Genomic DNA, 16,822 nt, shown 5'->3' with positions numbered 1-16,822 from the left:
CATATGGGTTTGTTGCCAGTTTTACGATGAAGTCAGTTTGTTTTTGGCCTTACCTGAACCTGAACTGTACCTCTAGTCCAACCATGCGTGCTATGGGTGACACTGTCAGTGACACAGAAAACAGCAGCAATAAACCTACAAATGACTGTCGGATGAAGACACTCTCTTCCTTTACCTCATGTTAGACTGAGACAATAGCTCTTTTCCGACCAATCGTTTTGTTTTGTTGTTAAGTGACATCTAGAGTTCGTAGTAATTACGACAGGAGCAAAGGAGTGACGTAGTCATGTGAGGAGGTTGGGTCAACAAAACACAGGAACATGACACATGAGAGCGGTGATTTATTCATAGCATTGTTATTATTGTAACCATGACAACAAAGATAATCTAATCTTAAGGAAGTACTTATTTTAATCACAGTTTCTGTGCCTAAAACTAAGCCATGACCGTTTATTGTCGTAACTATGACAACAAAAGTGCAGTACACCACTGTTGGTACACTCCACATGTTTATTATAATATCCATGATAACCAAGGTCCGGTACTTTCTGTTTAATGAGACACTCCTATGGGTCGTATCAGGGAGTTGGAACAAACGCTGTGATGGTTGTTCAGGTTGGACGATTGGTTGATCTTTTACTGATCTTAACTAAGTAGTTTTTCTTAGCAGAAAAAGTTTCCCAAACCTCCCAACCTCTGATGCTTACTGAAACCCCAAACAAGCCAGAAAGCTCAGAGGGGCATTATAAGAGAAGTTAAAGGGAATTTTTGTTCCAAAACTCACCTGTGGTCATGAGATTTGCGTAGTGACTGAAAGAATGAGTTCCCGAGTACAAGTGGCTGCAGTGGGTTTCCTCCGTAGGGTGTCTGGGCTCAGCCTCAGAGATAGGGTGAGGGGGCTCTGAAATCTGGAGGGAGTTTAGAGTAGAGCCACTGCTGCTTCATGTCAAAAGGAACCAGTTGAGGTGGTCCAGGCATCTGATAAGGATGCTTCCCGGGCGCCTTCCTCTTGGAGGTGTTCTGGGCACATCCAACTGGGAGGAGACCCATGGGTAGACCTAGAACTCACTGGAGGGATTACATATCCCATCTGGCCTGGGAACACCTCGGGATCCCCCAGGGGGAGCTGGAAAACGTTTCTGGAGAGAGAGATGTCTGGAATACCCTGCTTAGCCTGCTGCCACCACGACCCAAGCCCGGACAAGCGAAAGAAAACAGATGGATGGATTTTGCTGTTTAGTTTGAAGGACTTGTTTGCAGTTTCAAGTTTGTCAATTAAGCTATAAAACAAAATGCAGTTAAAATGGAATAAGGTTTCTCCAGGATCAGAATATAGGACTGACAGAGTAGTCAGTGTCAGAGAAAACATAAAAGGGTGCAACATCCATATTGTTGGGGAATGAACACTTAGGAGCAATTAAATATATGTGTATATTCAAATGAAGTGAAAGAAATGCCCCGACGAACACCTCAACACCCATTAAAATGTTCCATCTATTTTTTTAAACTTGTAGCTGTGGTGGGGGTTAACTGCTGGAACTTTTTCTTGTAAGTGTATCCCTCCGCCCAATACCTCTGGGCAGTGTCTCTGACCTTAGTGCTTGTTGCCAGGGTCACAGGTTTTGCTCTAGTATAACTCCCCACAACCACGAATTGTTGTTTGTCTTAACAGCTCAAGTGGGGATAAGACAAACAACAGAAACAATTTGTGTTGTTTTTTTTTTTCACTTCTCATAGCATGTCTACGACCTGTTTGACCTCCTGATTTCCCTCAGTGAATCAAGTAAACAAGTCTTTGCCAAAAATGTATTTTTCTGAAGTCCTTCGGAAGCTCACAATTTAAACATACACTGTAAATATATAGTGTAAATATACAATTACAATCGATCTCAGTGTTGTTTATTACATTTTGTATTTTATATTTCGGCAACGTCGTATTTCTAAAACCTTCATGCCAATAAAGCACCTTTGAATTAGAATTTAATACAAAATTATGCTCCCCACTGCTTTGCATGCATTATATCATCCTGCATTATAGGCAGAACAAAAACCAAAGGAAGGTGTGGACATGCAAGGATGCATAGTCTGGAGTTCTAGCTGTAGTAAGTGTTGAGACCTGTGAATGGTGGCCTCTCCTGAAATAGGTCAGACGGGGGTGGGGGGGTGATCAGAGGATCAACCCTGGGTAGAAAACAAAGGTGTTGTAAACATCCATCAGAGTTTACAGACTCACCCTCCTGCTTTAACTTTGACCCTCTGTACTTACTGTAATTTTCCTGTCTGATCATGTGACTGCTCCTGTTTCTTGCCCAGTTGAATCTATTTTTAGTGATGTCGTCAAATTCCCAGATCTCATTAATTACTTTGGTGAGTGCTGTGTTGTCAGGACTGATTAACCTAATGGCCAAGTTGTACTAAACAAGGTCCGTCAGTGAAGTTACTGATAGACCTGCAGATCTGACTGTTCCACTGAGTTTCATGGAGAATGCTGACTGAACAAATCTCTCAAGGAAGCGAAGTCAATATTTTATGTGATCAATAGATTTTATGGTGTTCTCAGAAGGAAGATGGAGAGTCAGTCAATGGAGGAGGGGCAAAGTCATTTAGGATTAAAACACAAGAAACAGATTTGAGTCTAATGCAGAATTGTCTTTTGAGAAATGGAGAAATAGTTCATGAAAAGATTAAACATGCAGAGAGACATCTTATTCTGAGGAAGAGAAATTCCTCCTCTCTTCTCTCTCTCTCTCTGTGTGCACTTATTCAGAATTTAAATTGTATTCCTTGAGTCGCCTGTGAGTGTGTGTATGTGTGTGTGTGTGTGTGTGTGTGTGTGTGTGTGTGTGTGTGTGCAGCACTTTGCCACGTAAAGCATATTTCAGCCTTCTAAATGTGGTTCTCATTACACAGCAGAGCATTTAGCCAAGACTCACTGTCTGCACCACCCCCCACCCCCACCCCCCTCTCTCTGTTTCTTTTTCCTGCATATGGCTACACCTCTCTCTCTCTCTCTCTCTCTGAAATATAAATGTCCCACAGGAGTCGCCTCTCTCACATACACACACATACTTACTCACTACACTAAGTGTTTTGGGAGCACATTCACTTTCTATCCTCAAAAATGTGTCCACCATTTTTTGTGACTCACAGCTCCAGTCAGCTGAGATGTTTCATACACATGAAAATCTATAAAAAACACAAAGTTGTTTGGCCTGGACGAGTTCATTGTACATTAGCAGCCATTCTCTGCACAATACACACGGTGTTTACCTGTGTTTAAGTGTATTAAAGGAGGTATTTGTAAGTTTTGCTATTGCTACGTAGCTAATGTTAGCATAGACAGCTGTTTGCTTAAGATGACTGCCCATCATCTTTGTTTTATTTAAGATAAATGACTAGCAGTCACACAAGGCTTCAGTATTCAGTCCAAAAGTGTTGGTTGTAATGAAAAACAGTCTGGTAATGTTCTTTAAGTCTTGCCAGCTGCAGGAATGTGAATCATAATTGGATTGTGATGATATTCTTGCTGACACTGCCAAAAATGGGCCACCAGGGCCAACAACTACAGGAATTCATCCTCTGGGGACAGGGATCTGGGATCCACAGCAAACATAAATCCAGAAATTTATTTCACAAATTGCAGTCAGGTAGAATTTTTGGATAAAAAGTGACAACTAAAGACTATCATCTGGGGACCAATGCTATTCCTAGCAAATTCCAATGAAATCTAAACAATAGGAAAGAAAATATTTTGCTCTAGAACAGTGGCTCCCAACCTGTGCCGTGAAGGTATTGCAAGTGGGCAGACAAACGTTGCGATGCGTCATCTAGGACTGAAGAAAGTCACAAACTGCATGGCAGTTCATTCAATAATTGTCAAGACATTTCAATGTGTTAGAAGAATGTCAACCAGCTAGTGGTGCTAGACAAAGAGTAGAGGGATCACCAAAGTCAATATGATTTATCCTCTGGGGATGCCAAATGTACAAAATTCAATGTTAATCCATTCGAATGTGGTGGTGATATTTCAGTCTGGACCAAAGTGGCCAACCAACCAACATCGCCTTCCTTAGAACAGTCTGAATGGAATTTAAGACAGTCAAAACAGGACGGGAGCAAAATCTACAAGGATGGTCTGTTGAAGTTGTCTAAATTAAAAAGTGCATGTCTTTGTTCCTACAGGGTAACCAGGACACCGCGGCACCCCCGGACCCATCCATGGCTCAGGCTTACCCATCAGCCCAGTTCGCCCCCCCTCCCCAGAACGGCATTCCTGCTGAGTTCACAGCTTCACACCCCCATCCACATCCACACTCCCACCCACATCCACACCAGCACCCAGCAGCACCACAGGACTACACCGGTGTCCAGGCCTCCGTCAGCGAGCATCCACTCAACATGTACCAGTCCTCGCAGAGCCACAGTGAGCAGGGCGGGTCAGACGCCGGCAGTCAGACGGTCACCGGCACAGCCACAGTAAGGCATTGTGGGAGAAGCTGGTGTTAAAGTTGGGAATAGTTGGGTTTCAGTAGTAGTAGTTTCTCCCATTTCTTAACAAGCAGCCACTGCATTGGTTTGTACAAATGGATTACAAGCTAAGATGTGATGTCCCTAACTTGTAAGTTGCTTTGGATAAAAGTGTCTGCCAAATGTGTCAATGTAAATGTAATGCATGGCTAAAAGTCTGTGGTCTTAAGACCTAGGAATGTAAGACTGGACCACAACTTGCAGATAGAGGGGTGTAAAACTGAATCAAGGACAGGGGGTTCTAGGACTGGACCATGACCTGGAGTCACAGGGTTGTAGGACTGGATCATGACTAGGGCAGTAGAACTGGACAATGACCTGAAGGTACAGTTTGTACCATTACTTGAAGGTATAGGTGGCAGGACCAGATCATGACCCGAAGATACAGAGTTGTAGACTTAGATTATGACCAGGAGGTGTGGGATCATAATCCATCTATAAATTTCTGTTCTAAAGTCATTTTTTCACGTTCTTCTTCTTCAGATTTATTTTAGTCATGCTGATGCAACAATTTGGCATCAGTGAATGACATCAATGTTTAAAGTATATATTTTTTGGGCTTTTTTATGCCTTTATTTGATAGTACAGTAGAGAGACGGGAAACTGGGAGGCAGAGAGAGGGGGAATGACATACAGCAAAGGCCGTCCGATGCTGGACTCAAACCGGGGCTGCAGCGACGACTGTAACCTCTTCACATGGGGCGCCTGCTTAGACCACTACGCCACACGAAGCCCCAATGACATCAATGTTAACCCTGATATTGAGAGAGACTGTCAAAATGTATTATTGTTTGCTTCTCATTCATTGAGAAGGAAGAGGATACTTACATTTTCGTTCACACCTGTAGTTTGGTTCAGTTCGTCAAGACCTCGGGAAAAAAAAGTAATCAAGGCCTTTAAGGGCAATAATTATACTAACTGTTCATATGGACCCATTTTTGACACTGATCCTCTGATCCTCAGATGGATTTAATGGTAGTGTAACTTTTGAATGCTGGCTAAATTCACATATCTTCTATCACAACATCCTTTGGCTGGTTGTGTACACACCACAAACAAACTGCATCAGAGTCCAGTTGGATTCAGAAAGATACCCAGATCTTCAGGTCGTGGAGGGTTGGTCTACACCAAACCAAGTGAGCAATTCCACCACAGTTTTTTCTAAACCATAGCAAACAGTTTTGATGTGGAACCTCCCCAAGTGGACACCTACAGTGAAAGCTGATGCTGATGTAGTCCCACAAATTCTTGGCTCCTAAAAACCTCAGACTCTTTTAAATTTGCTGTGAAAGCACATCGTCTTTCTCAAAGTTTCACAATTAACAAAGTTAATTGTACACAGTTTTTCAACTTCGAATTTACTTCATCAAACGTGTCTTGGTGCACCATTGTTCATTGAGAAGTATGACATGGTGAATGTTTAGATGATGATGATTGGATTGTGGTGTTCAAAGGTGAAAGGTCAAGGTCACTGTGACCTCATATCCGTCCTTATCTTGTGAACGTGTTATATCAGGAATGCCTGGAAGGGAATGTCATACATCAGGCACAAGCGTCCACTAGGATTCAAGGATGAACTGATTAGAATGGCCATAACTCAAGAATTCATCTGCTAATTATGACACAATTAAAAAAAAAAAAAAAAAAAAAGTCTATGAGGATAAAATTAAGTGATGACATTTAATATACAAAAGTTCAAAGGGCAAAGGTCAACTTCACTGCGACATCATAACATTGTGCTAAAACATTTCTGGTCATTATTCAACACTGTAGCTCAGGGACTGAAGGAGAGATTGTGACCATGACTACAACTTGACTGGTTGGCGGAGGCATAAAACTGTGAGACGGTAAATCTAGTTGAGCTATTGTTCTAATAGAATTCATATGATTTTTAATGCTGCATATACAAGTGCAGCCTTGCAGGCAACAAAAAATCCTGCTAGTCATTGGTCTCTGCATTTATAACTCTGTTCATTTTCATAAATATTTATGACACCACTGGCCTTAAGTGTCATAAAGATGGGTATTATTTTGCATAGTAATATTGTGTTTCCACAGCACTGCAAAAAAAATGCTTAATTTTCTTTCTCTTTCTCAACTGGACTTTGAAACTCAATTCACACATGAAATATTGATCTGAATATAAGATGAAGCTCAGTGCATATCTGGGAAGAACCTTAATTATAAAATATTGACTTACTGCAACGTGTTGATATCTGTATGTAGCAAACAGCTGTCATTGGTCATTCAATCTGACAACAATCTGACATGTAGGGGGAAAGATTAAAAATACATTTCATCTGTATATTAATTACAGGTACACTTCAATTACCAAATCACTTAAGAAATGATGATGAAAAAGTGTTTCCTTACTGTTCTTAATACAAAATATAAAACATTGTGTTAACTTGAGGAACAAAGTTTGTGGTGCAGTGTGAGTGAAATGTCAAAAATTAGATTTACTGCTGAGGAACTCAGGAGGATATAACCATGAATTGGGAGAAGGAACTCACCATTGGTAACAAAATGTTACCAATCTACCAATTCAAATATCAATGTTTATGAGCTGCCCTATCTAACAGCTAGCCAATCTTCTCATTCAGATGACAGCTAGCTAGTTTCTCTTTCTGCTCAGGGTTTGTTGCTATTAGCAGATTATATACCATATCTGCCCAGTTATAGCTTAGAATTAGCCAATCACAGTTGTCTTCATCAATTACTGGGCCAAAATGGAATCTGAAGATAGCTACTTTAAACTACAAGTGATGATGATCTGTTCCAGATCTGACACCTGCTGGAGATAACAGATGCCTGTGGTCACTGTGTCCTTGTCATTCTTCTGCAGCCTGGGGGCAGACCTCCTCTAGCTGTGGAGGAAAAACCTTGTTTTCCTTGAGAGAGTTAACTTCACCACTGTCTCTCAGACAGTCATTGCTTGCTTTAACCAGAGTCAGTTGAGAGAGGAGAGGGTACACTCACAATCACTTCCTGTATCTGTGTCTCGAGGGTTTCTCCACCTCCGGCCCCTTCAGGAGACCAGCAGCAAGGTCTGAGTCTGTTCACTCCAATGGGAGAAGTGAACCTGATCACACATTATGATTCTTTTGCCTCATAATCACTGAAATAAATGTTGGATCAATTTTTCACAAGCCACAAATCTTCAGGACATTCTGACATTAAAATGCCATTTTTCGGACGGATCAGGAGAAAATGAACTTTATTGGAGACCTGTCTCTGTCTCAGCAACAAACTCGCTGCTGCAAAAGTTTAGAGCGACCCATAGGTGAAACGATGAATTAAAACTGAAATAAAACTTATATAACACTATAATTGTTATTATTATTGAAGTGTTTTTGGAGGGAAAACAGAGAGTATGAGACTGAGGAGTAAAATCAGGTGTAAATTCAAACTGTATCTAGTGTTGTATTGTATTGTTGTTATGTTTGGACATGAACAAACAATCATGACCACGCCCACTTAGGAGACAGGAAGTGTTTAGCATTTGCTTTCATTGGTGCTGCATGTAATGCGTCGTCTTCTGTTATACAGGATCTCTGCTTTAACTCTTAGAACATCGACTTCAGCGATGTGTCAGCTTTCCTCCAACACCAACCACATCACGTGCCTGGCACATCTCTGCAACTTGATGCTAGATATTTTCCATGACACCTTTAAGGACTTCAATCGCCCCAGTGTCACCTGGAGCTGTAGGCCTTCATGCAGGCTCTTGGCTTGGCTTCTGTCATGTCACTTTTGCTGTCCCGGTCAGATGGGGCTCCTGGATTGATGCTGTAAGATACCTGAAGGAGAACTTTGACATATACATGACTTTATACCCACAAAGGCTTTTGTGTTAAGGCAATCTTCATTGTTGAAGATTTTGGCCACCCTCTCCAAACTGCAAGACACGTCCAGACCGTCCTCTGCCACGGTCCATGGAGATTTGAATGACCTCTGACCTTGTTTGACCGTGTTTTGAGGGCCCTTTTCCATGAGGCCATGGCTGCATGTTCTGCAAAGCTACAGGCTGAGATGGAGAGGAATCCAAATCCACTCTAGTGTTTGATCCAGCAAAGGAGACTGGGTGTAGAGAGAACATTGAGGATTATGTCCAGACCATACCTGCCCATATCCAGGTGCACCGCTACCTCCACCTCCTTACTACCTTATGTGTAGATGTAGACTCTTCTCTCATCTGTTCTCTTACTGTAGGCCTACTCACTATTGATTTGTTCACTTACTTTTCACTAAATGAAGTTTGTAGGACAATATGCACTTGGATATGTGGATATTTTTAATATCCAAAGACTTTGCATTATTTTAGAGCATCTGACAAAGTCTTATATTTCCGTATCATGTTTTCACCTTTGCCGTTTGGTCAAATTGAGGTCAAGCGCCATCCCAGTTATTTAAGGCAACTCAAAAGAAAATATCAGCATTTTTGCCCTTCCTGTCTTCTCTCATCTGCACCGTGATGACTGGACCGTAAGGGGACACCGATCACATTATTATAGTAAAAAATCAACCTGAAAGTAGAGCTGGAATATCACATTTCCAGTTCTTCCTCATTCCTTGAAAACTGAGTGCTGAGAATGTTGTATGATGATGATTTCCTGGCTGAAACCCACAAGTTATTCAAGCAGAGGAGAGAGTGAGACAACAAAAGCACGTTGGCAGCAAGAAGAAGGCATACTGTACATCTGGAAGTCTCATCAGGTCCGTCTGCTCCACTCCTTCCCCCACATCATCAAGCCTTCCTCTCACTACTTTGTTCCCTCTTGTTGTCCTCCTTTTTCTTCAGCTATGTGCTCCCTCTGCCTCTGGGTCTGTTTCTCTCACTCCACCATGTTTCAGCTCTTTGCCCCAACTTTGAATTTCAGCCCCAAAATATCGTGATGTAGGGGGAACTGAAGTTTACTGCAGCCTCATGCTCTGTTCTTGGTGACAGGAAGTGGAACCTTTCTTGGTCGTCCGCTGTTGTAGTCCATCCACCTCAAGATTGGACGTGTTGTTCACTCTGAAGCTTTTCTGCTCAGCACATTTGTAAAGAGTGGTTATCTGAGTAACTGTAGCCCTTCTGTCCAACAACTCCTCCAACCTCAACAACCACACAGGCCGTTTACTTCAACCCCCTGATACGACCCATAGGAGTGTCACCTCAAATAGTGCCCCTACAATGGAAGGAGCAAGACCTACAAGACCTTGTCGTCATGGTTACAATAATAAACACATAGACTATATGGACAGCAGCGTACATATCTTTGTTACCATGGTTACTACAATAACAGTCATGGCTTGGTTAGGTTCATGTAAAAATCGTGATTTGGGTTAAAAGAAGTACTTCCTCGACATTACGCAGTCTTTGTTGTCATGGTTACTACAATAACAGTCATGGCTCGGTTAGGTTCATGTAAAAAACATGATTTGGGTTAAAAGAAGTACTTCCTCGACATTATGCAGTCTTTGTTGTCATGGTTACAATATAAAAAGCTACTTTGATATGGGAATCAAACACCAGATTCCGGTGTTATGTTGAGCCATCCACAACCACAACCTCCTCCTGACGTGGACTTTGTCTCTCTCTATTCTATATCACCTGACTTCTTCCTTTGCTCCTGTCATAATTACTACGACCACTAAATGTCGCCTAGCAACAAAACGTAATCAATAACCTGACCCATACCAGCCTTGATTTTTACAGGAGGACAGTGTCTTGGATGCTATTGTTGTTGCTCCAATCCAAAGCACAAAGTCACTGAGATACTGATATTTGATGTGAATTTGATGTTATCTGAAGCTCCTCACCTGACTCTACTGCTGCAACATGATTGGCTGATTGGATAATTGCATGAGCAAGCAGGTGTACAGGTGTTCTTAAAAAGGTGCTCAGTGAGCAGCTGGAGTTAGTTTCAGCCCTGGAGTTTAACTCCATGGTATGATTTATTTGTGTAAAAGTAACTGGATGACTCTGCTGTAATTAGTTACTTTACAAGTAATCACATCTCCTGCTTTCCCACATGGTATTATTAAGTGTTGATGTCATTTATTTGTTAATTAAAGAACACAATGAACTTTGATGTTAATGACGTGCTGAGGGCTCTTACATTTTATTCAACAATTCCCACATTACTACTGATGCTGCAACAATTCCACCTTCCAAACTCATGCTGTTTTACCCTCGAGACATGTTATGTATTATTTAATTATATATATCACTGAAAAAACAAAAAAACAGACCCTTGTTTTCCTTTCTTCTCTCTCCTGTTGATAATCTCATGACCCTGAAGATTTATAAGGACTCCCCCTGGATGGGCCCAGCCCCTCTGCTTGGAAACACTGGACTAAACTACCTAGTTAAAACTAGCTCCCCTTCAAGCAGCGCCAACAGTAAAATGCTGCTTATAAAGCAACGCATCAATTAACAATATTTTCACATCATAAAACATCACAGAGACCATTTGTCTTTAGAACAGGTGCATTCACTTTTGACACTTTAAGTATTCATAGCTGATATTACTTATGTGCCTTACATAGGATTGTTTGGAGTTCTATTGTTACTTTAACTTAAGTAAATAATCTACTTCTTCCACCACTAACTGTTGGTGAAAGTGTATAATTAAGGCTACGGTAATAGCCTTGTAGTAAAGACTTTAAAGTTTCTCTCCAGACATGTTTTAAACTCTGTAAAAATCCTCTGCTATGATTTATATTTAGTTTAACATGGTTTTCACACTTTAAACTGGATCTAAAGCTCATCTAATCTTACTTCCTGATTGAGAAATCTGGATCAGGCCTTTAGCCCCGCCCACCACCTGCTTGCTCTAGTGAGACCCAGACTCAGATGAGGAATCTGTTGAGACCAGAATCAGAGACTAGCAGACGTATCAGAAAAGTCAGCGTAGTTAGCATCTTTTACCTGTTTATGTTGTTTGTTAGCTTGTAACTGGCAATGGCTGACACAGTGTTAGCAGTTGTGCTAATGCTAACTCTGGCTCTCTGTACTGACAAGTTTTCAGGTTTATTTAGCCCCGCCCCCTATCCCCATAAGTTTACAGGATTTGTTCCTTAGGTTTGTGACGTATGAAACCCTGGCTGTCTGAATCTGTTTTTATGAGACTGTCATTGGTTCACTGCAGTTCAAGGTGGAAACACTCAGTCATGGTGTTGATGATTATTTCACTCATCATATGTCTTGTGTTATATAAAAACATCATATGGATGTTAACAAGGTGAAACACTGGATTTTAACTTTAAAGACACATCTCCTGCTTTCCTACATAGTATGATTAACTGTTGATGCCCTGTATTAGACTCAAGACTCACCTTGGAAGGATGATAACATAATGTGCTTAGCACCATTGCATTTAATTCTGCATTTGTAACACTAGCTGGACGCTGCAGCTGACCAGGTCCTGGTGTTCCCAATGACCGATGAAAATAATGTCATGCGACAAGCTGAGGCTAGATTGCTTATCTATACTAAATCTTGTCTTAAGTCTAATTTTGTCAAACTCCAGAATGATTTAGAGAGTGGTGTTCTTCCTCAACAGCGTCATAAACACAAGGATACAGATATGCAGATGTTTTCAGAGCTTTATTTAACGGAGTGGCCAACCATCCTCACGAAGCTCCAGCTGAATCAATATACAACTTCAGTTCACCTGGATAAAATTGTGGCCCATGTAATTTGAAAACTGCACTATTACCATTTCAGCCATAACTAGCCACATGCTAATGTAAATCTATTTTTACTTTACTTCATGATTTAATTCACTTCATAACTAAAGACACAAAGCAAAAATAATAATAGATACAAAGATTCCAGTATATTAGCGGATAGGGTGATAATTCAATACTCTTGTTAATCCCTTTTTAGTATCATCATATTATAATAATAATATGATCAAACTATATTATCATTTTATCAAAGTAAAAATATATTTTTTTTTTAGTTAAAATCCATTAACTTATTTACATTTCTGTCCATATCATTGACTGTAACAGTTCATAAAAAGCATTTAGAAAGGCTGTAGGTATTTAAAAGAACACTGTGCTTGCTGCAAGTATTTAGAAAAAGTGAAGCCAGTTTTGGGAAACACTTATAACGAATGATAAAAGGCTGTAAATGGATGGACTTAGTGTATCTGCATAATATTTAGTGGCTGGGGGTGGGAATCGGGATTTCTCTGCCTCTCTCAGTAGCATGAGTGTGTGTGTGCTGAGTGTGTATCCAGGAAGAATGACCTCATCTGGTCGGAGTGTTTATGGAGCAACGTCAGCCTCACTGTGAGCCCCATGCTGTGTGTGGTTAGGGAAGGGGGGAAGTAGGAGAGAGAGAGAGAGAAAAGATTTTTATAAACTTGCAGTGAAACCCACATCATATATGACCAAATACACACATATGTCCAAGTGATCACATATTTCCATCCAGACACTCTGCAGTGGCATTTTGTGACACGGAGACAAAGTGTAGGTGAAAAGAAAGGTTCATTCTCCCCAGAGGATGAACCCTCTCCATATTTGGACCAAACGTTTCTGCATTTCATAGGGAATGAACTCATCTTATTTTAATGATCCCACTGCCTCAACTCTGGAGCCGCCGTCAGAACAAACTGTACTGGAAAGAAAAATATCAAGAAAATCTAAACTCAGGGTCCATTTACTGTGGTTTTTTCCAAAGCTCGGTCCGTTGTGTCAACTCAAGTCAATTTTTCTTTATCAGAAGGCACTTTTCAAATAGAGCAGGTCTAGAAAGTACTCTTAATAACATTATTTACAGAGACCCAACAATTCCCAACATGAGCTAACACTTGGCAACAGTGGCAAGAAAAAAAACCTCCTTGAGAGTGTTACTACTGCGGTGAGTTGGTTCAACCACAAACTGGGTGAAAGCTAAAGTGTCATTAATCACTAGAAAGGCTTAACTTAAAGGTCTGAAATTTGATTTATAAATTAATGCCACACCCCCACCTCGCTCAGTAGCTCCAGCAGCATGTGCATTAGTGTATGCCAAGCGGCAACCTCTGTGGCTGAAAAAAAAGGGTCAAAACATGCAGTTCCTCTAATGACCACTAGAGTCTGGCTCCAACAGTGAGTCAATCCCCATAGACTCCAATGTTAAAATGTCCAACTTTACAGCAGAAATAAACATGTTTACAGTCTGGTACAAAAACTGTTTTGGCCTCTAGAGCTAATTTCCTCCTTCATGACACCTGTTTATATAACTCACCTGTTTACATTTTATTAAGACTTAAAGTTAAGCATTATTGAGGGTGTTGCCTCTTTGAGTGACAAGAGGGTGAGTGTCATGCAAGTCTCGGCTCCACCCACGGAGCCAGATTAGCTGGGAGCTAGGGGGCGGAGTCAGGCACTGCCAAGATGGGGACAGTGGAGCAGCTCACTCTGAGCTTCAAAACTGCTCTTCAGAAACCTGTAGGTGACATCACAGAGGCTACATCCATCTTTATTTACAGTCTATGGTGTAATCAGGTGCAGAAGCTTCATTAAGACGAAGGTTAACATTTGGTTTAATCCATGTTTCACAGAGACCAATCGTTCATCATCAATATTAGAGGCTTTTGTTTCAGTGCTTTCTCTGTTTCTGAACAACAGGTTCTAGGATAAAGAATGACTTTAAATATAGAAAGTTTTTTCTTTAAGCCTTTTCACTACATCGTCTCTTCAGGTTACATTTCCATGTCTTCTTTCCTTCTCTGAGAAGCTGATGTTGGCAATCATCGCTGTTTGATATCTCCAATATGTCTGAAACGGCTCTACACTCAGCCCGGCCTCACCTCATATCAGTGTCTGATGCCAAAAGGGATGAGATGAAGATGCTTTGTCTCGCTGTTTGTTTGTTTTATTTCTCCAACGCTCGTGTAGGCGGATGTCGCCGCGGACTCTGCACAGATGGCGGTCGCTGCTGTGTGTGTACAATCCTTTCCATATGTGCTCGTATACACCTAGGCGTTGCGTGGAAGACTTGCAGTCTGCTGGCCTTATGCTGCTTCTTCTTTTCAAGCTCACACACCCACACACGTACAAACACACACAAACACACACACACACACACACACACACACACATATGCAGACTGTATTTTTAGCTGGCCTGGAGCCTGGGACTGGGAGACAGAGATGAGAGGGAAGAATGGAGAACATTGTCTTTCTGCAGGATCATGATTTTAGTATGTTACACGTGGATATGGCAGCAGTTTCTCATGCTCACTTTTATTATTCAACCAAAGAAGAAACACAGTCACACCTCAAATTATGTCAGTTATGTCACACACTCTTCTCTGACTTGTCAGAGAGGTGTCACTCTGATTTAATTCTAATCTTTTGAGGCCAGTTTTTGGTGTTGTGGGTGTTACCCTCCCCTGTCACTGTGTGTACATATTACAGATACTCATGAACAAGACTTGTCCATAAATTAAAGTCAAGAAAGAGACACATCGACAATTTGTGTAACACACACATGCACACACACACACACTCGCGTAACAGGAGACTGTTGAATCCTCTCTTGTGTTTCACAGCTGTTGATCTCACTCACACTGAGAACTAAAGGACAAACACTGCTAATTGCGGATACTGTGCACGTGTGTGCACGAGCATCTCTTATGTCCGTGTTTTTGTGTATAGAATTCTGTCCCGTTAAGACTCATTACGTGGTTTTGTCTGATTTATAACTTCCCTCTAATTGGTGGTCTCTGTGAAGCTTTAGCTTGACGCTCTACTCAGTCTCCACGTCTTAATCCGCTTCACAAAAAGCCACGGGACCACTCGGTAAAGCTGAGCTGTTTACTTCAACACGGACGAAAAAAAGGTTATTAACTAATTAACAAAAATTGAGAGAGAGAGAGCGAGAGGTGTGGCTCACTCTCAGGGACCAATTTCATCACATGCAGTTACACAGAGCACACACACACACACACACACACACACACACAGGGGAGAAGGAGTGAGCTGCCAGCTGCCGTAAATACAGGTAAAACGGATCGGAAAAGGCATGTTCACCCAGGTGTTGTGTTTACAGCTGGTAAATACCTGTGTCTACTACAGAGTCATTTTACGTGTGAAATGCTGATTGTACTCTTCTCCATATGAGACAAAAGCCCGATGTTAAAGGGTTTTTTTGATAGTGTTATGTTTTAAAATCAATCTGCACATTCATGTAGACACACAATGCGCTAGCGAGGAGTGAACATGACTTCCCCACGTTGTGTTTACTTTACTTTACTTTTCCATCTCAGTGTCCTCACTGTCAGGTCGTACATGCTGACGACTGGAAACTCTCCCAGCTGACGCTCCACTGACAAGGGGCACAAAGACTCCACAGGGGGAGGGAGGGGCTCTGTCTTTTGTTCCATCAGCACTTTGCTCTGACCACGCCATTTAAAAGACACTGGTTCCTGCACAGCTCCGACCGGGGTTCAATACCCAAAAAAACTTCTAAGGTTTAATTATGTACTGAAGAGCGTTTGAGCAGTGATGCAACTGGTAATGATGGGAAAAAAATGTGCCAATAAATGTTTGACTGTGTCATTTTAAATAATGTCAAGTGTCAATGTCTTTTGTTCTGTTTTTTCCAGCAGACAGATGATGCGGCGCAGACGGACAGTCAGCCGCCAACACAGACCGTACCTGAAAGCACAGACAGCAAGGCCCAGCCCAAGAGACTTCATGTCTCCAACATCCCCTTCAGGTTCAGAGACCCAGACCTCAGGCAAATGTTCGGCGTAAGTGCGACAATATCTGACATACATACATACACAAGTGTGGGTTAAAAAAAACAAAAAAAAACTGTTGTGTTTTAATTTTCTGCCAAATTGAAAAAAAATATCAAGTGATTTAAAAATGAACGACCCAGCATTTCTGCTTTTGCTTGTTTCTTTACAGCAATTTGGCAAAATCTTAGATGTGGAAATCATCTTCAACGAACGCGGTTCGAAGGTACATGGTGTTTCTGTTCTATTTCACTTTTACTTAAATGCTTCTGCTTCTTTGTGTTTGTTTAAAGTCTCACTACTGGATCAACATAACATAATAAAAATCAGGCCTTTCTCAGTACAGTCTCTGCAAAGGTTGAAGTAATGTTTGGAGTTCGAACTTTGCAATGTACAGTACATCTCAACATACCTGTGCGGTATAGCCAGAGTTCATATTGTGCAGCAGACTTCATCTACAAGGCCAGTTCCCGAAATAACTAAACTCTGCCCTGCTCATAGAAATAATAATATGAAATCTAACTATTCTAAAACCATGTATGATCACCATTTCTCACAAGGATGGTC

General features: G+C 41.3%; 1 protein-coding gene across 8 annotated transcripts in view; it reads left to right on the top strand.

Annotated features, from left to right (window-relative positions):
* rbfox1 (RNA binding fox-1 homolog 1) overlaps positions 1–16,822 on the top strand; it is a 202,999-nt gene that overhangs the window by 123,725 nt on the left and 62,452 nt on the right. For 7 of the 8 annotated variants that reach the window (XM_087178384.1, XM_087178385.1, XM_023422888.2 and 4 more), the window contains exons 2-4: positions 4,183–4,476; positions 16,121–16,267; positions 16,428–16,481. In XM_087178384.1, coding sequence (XP_087034510.1) covers positions 4,183–4,476; positions 16,121–16,267; positions 16,428–16,481 — 495 coding nt within the window. The remainder of the gene's footprint in view (positions 1–4,182; positions 4,477–16,120; positions 16,268–16,427; positions 16,482–16,822) is intronic. The other variant, XM_023422889.2, reaches the window with a different exon arrangement.

This window comes from Seriola lalandi, unplaced genomic scaffold (assembly GCF_002814215.2).
Source record: "Seriola lalandi dorsalis isolate HSWRI2012SDOR001 ecotype SW California unplaced genomic scaffold, Sedor1 jcf7180002054686, whole genome shotgun sequence".
Taxonomy (NCBI): Eukaryota; Metazoa; Chordata; class Actinopteri; order Carangiformes; family Carangidae; genus Seriola; species Seriola lalandi.
The sequence above is the reverse complement of the archived record's forward strand: the minus strand, read 5'-3'. Positions and strand labels throughout refer to the sequence as shown.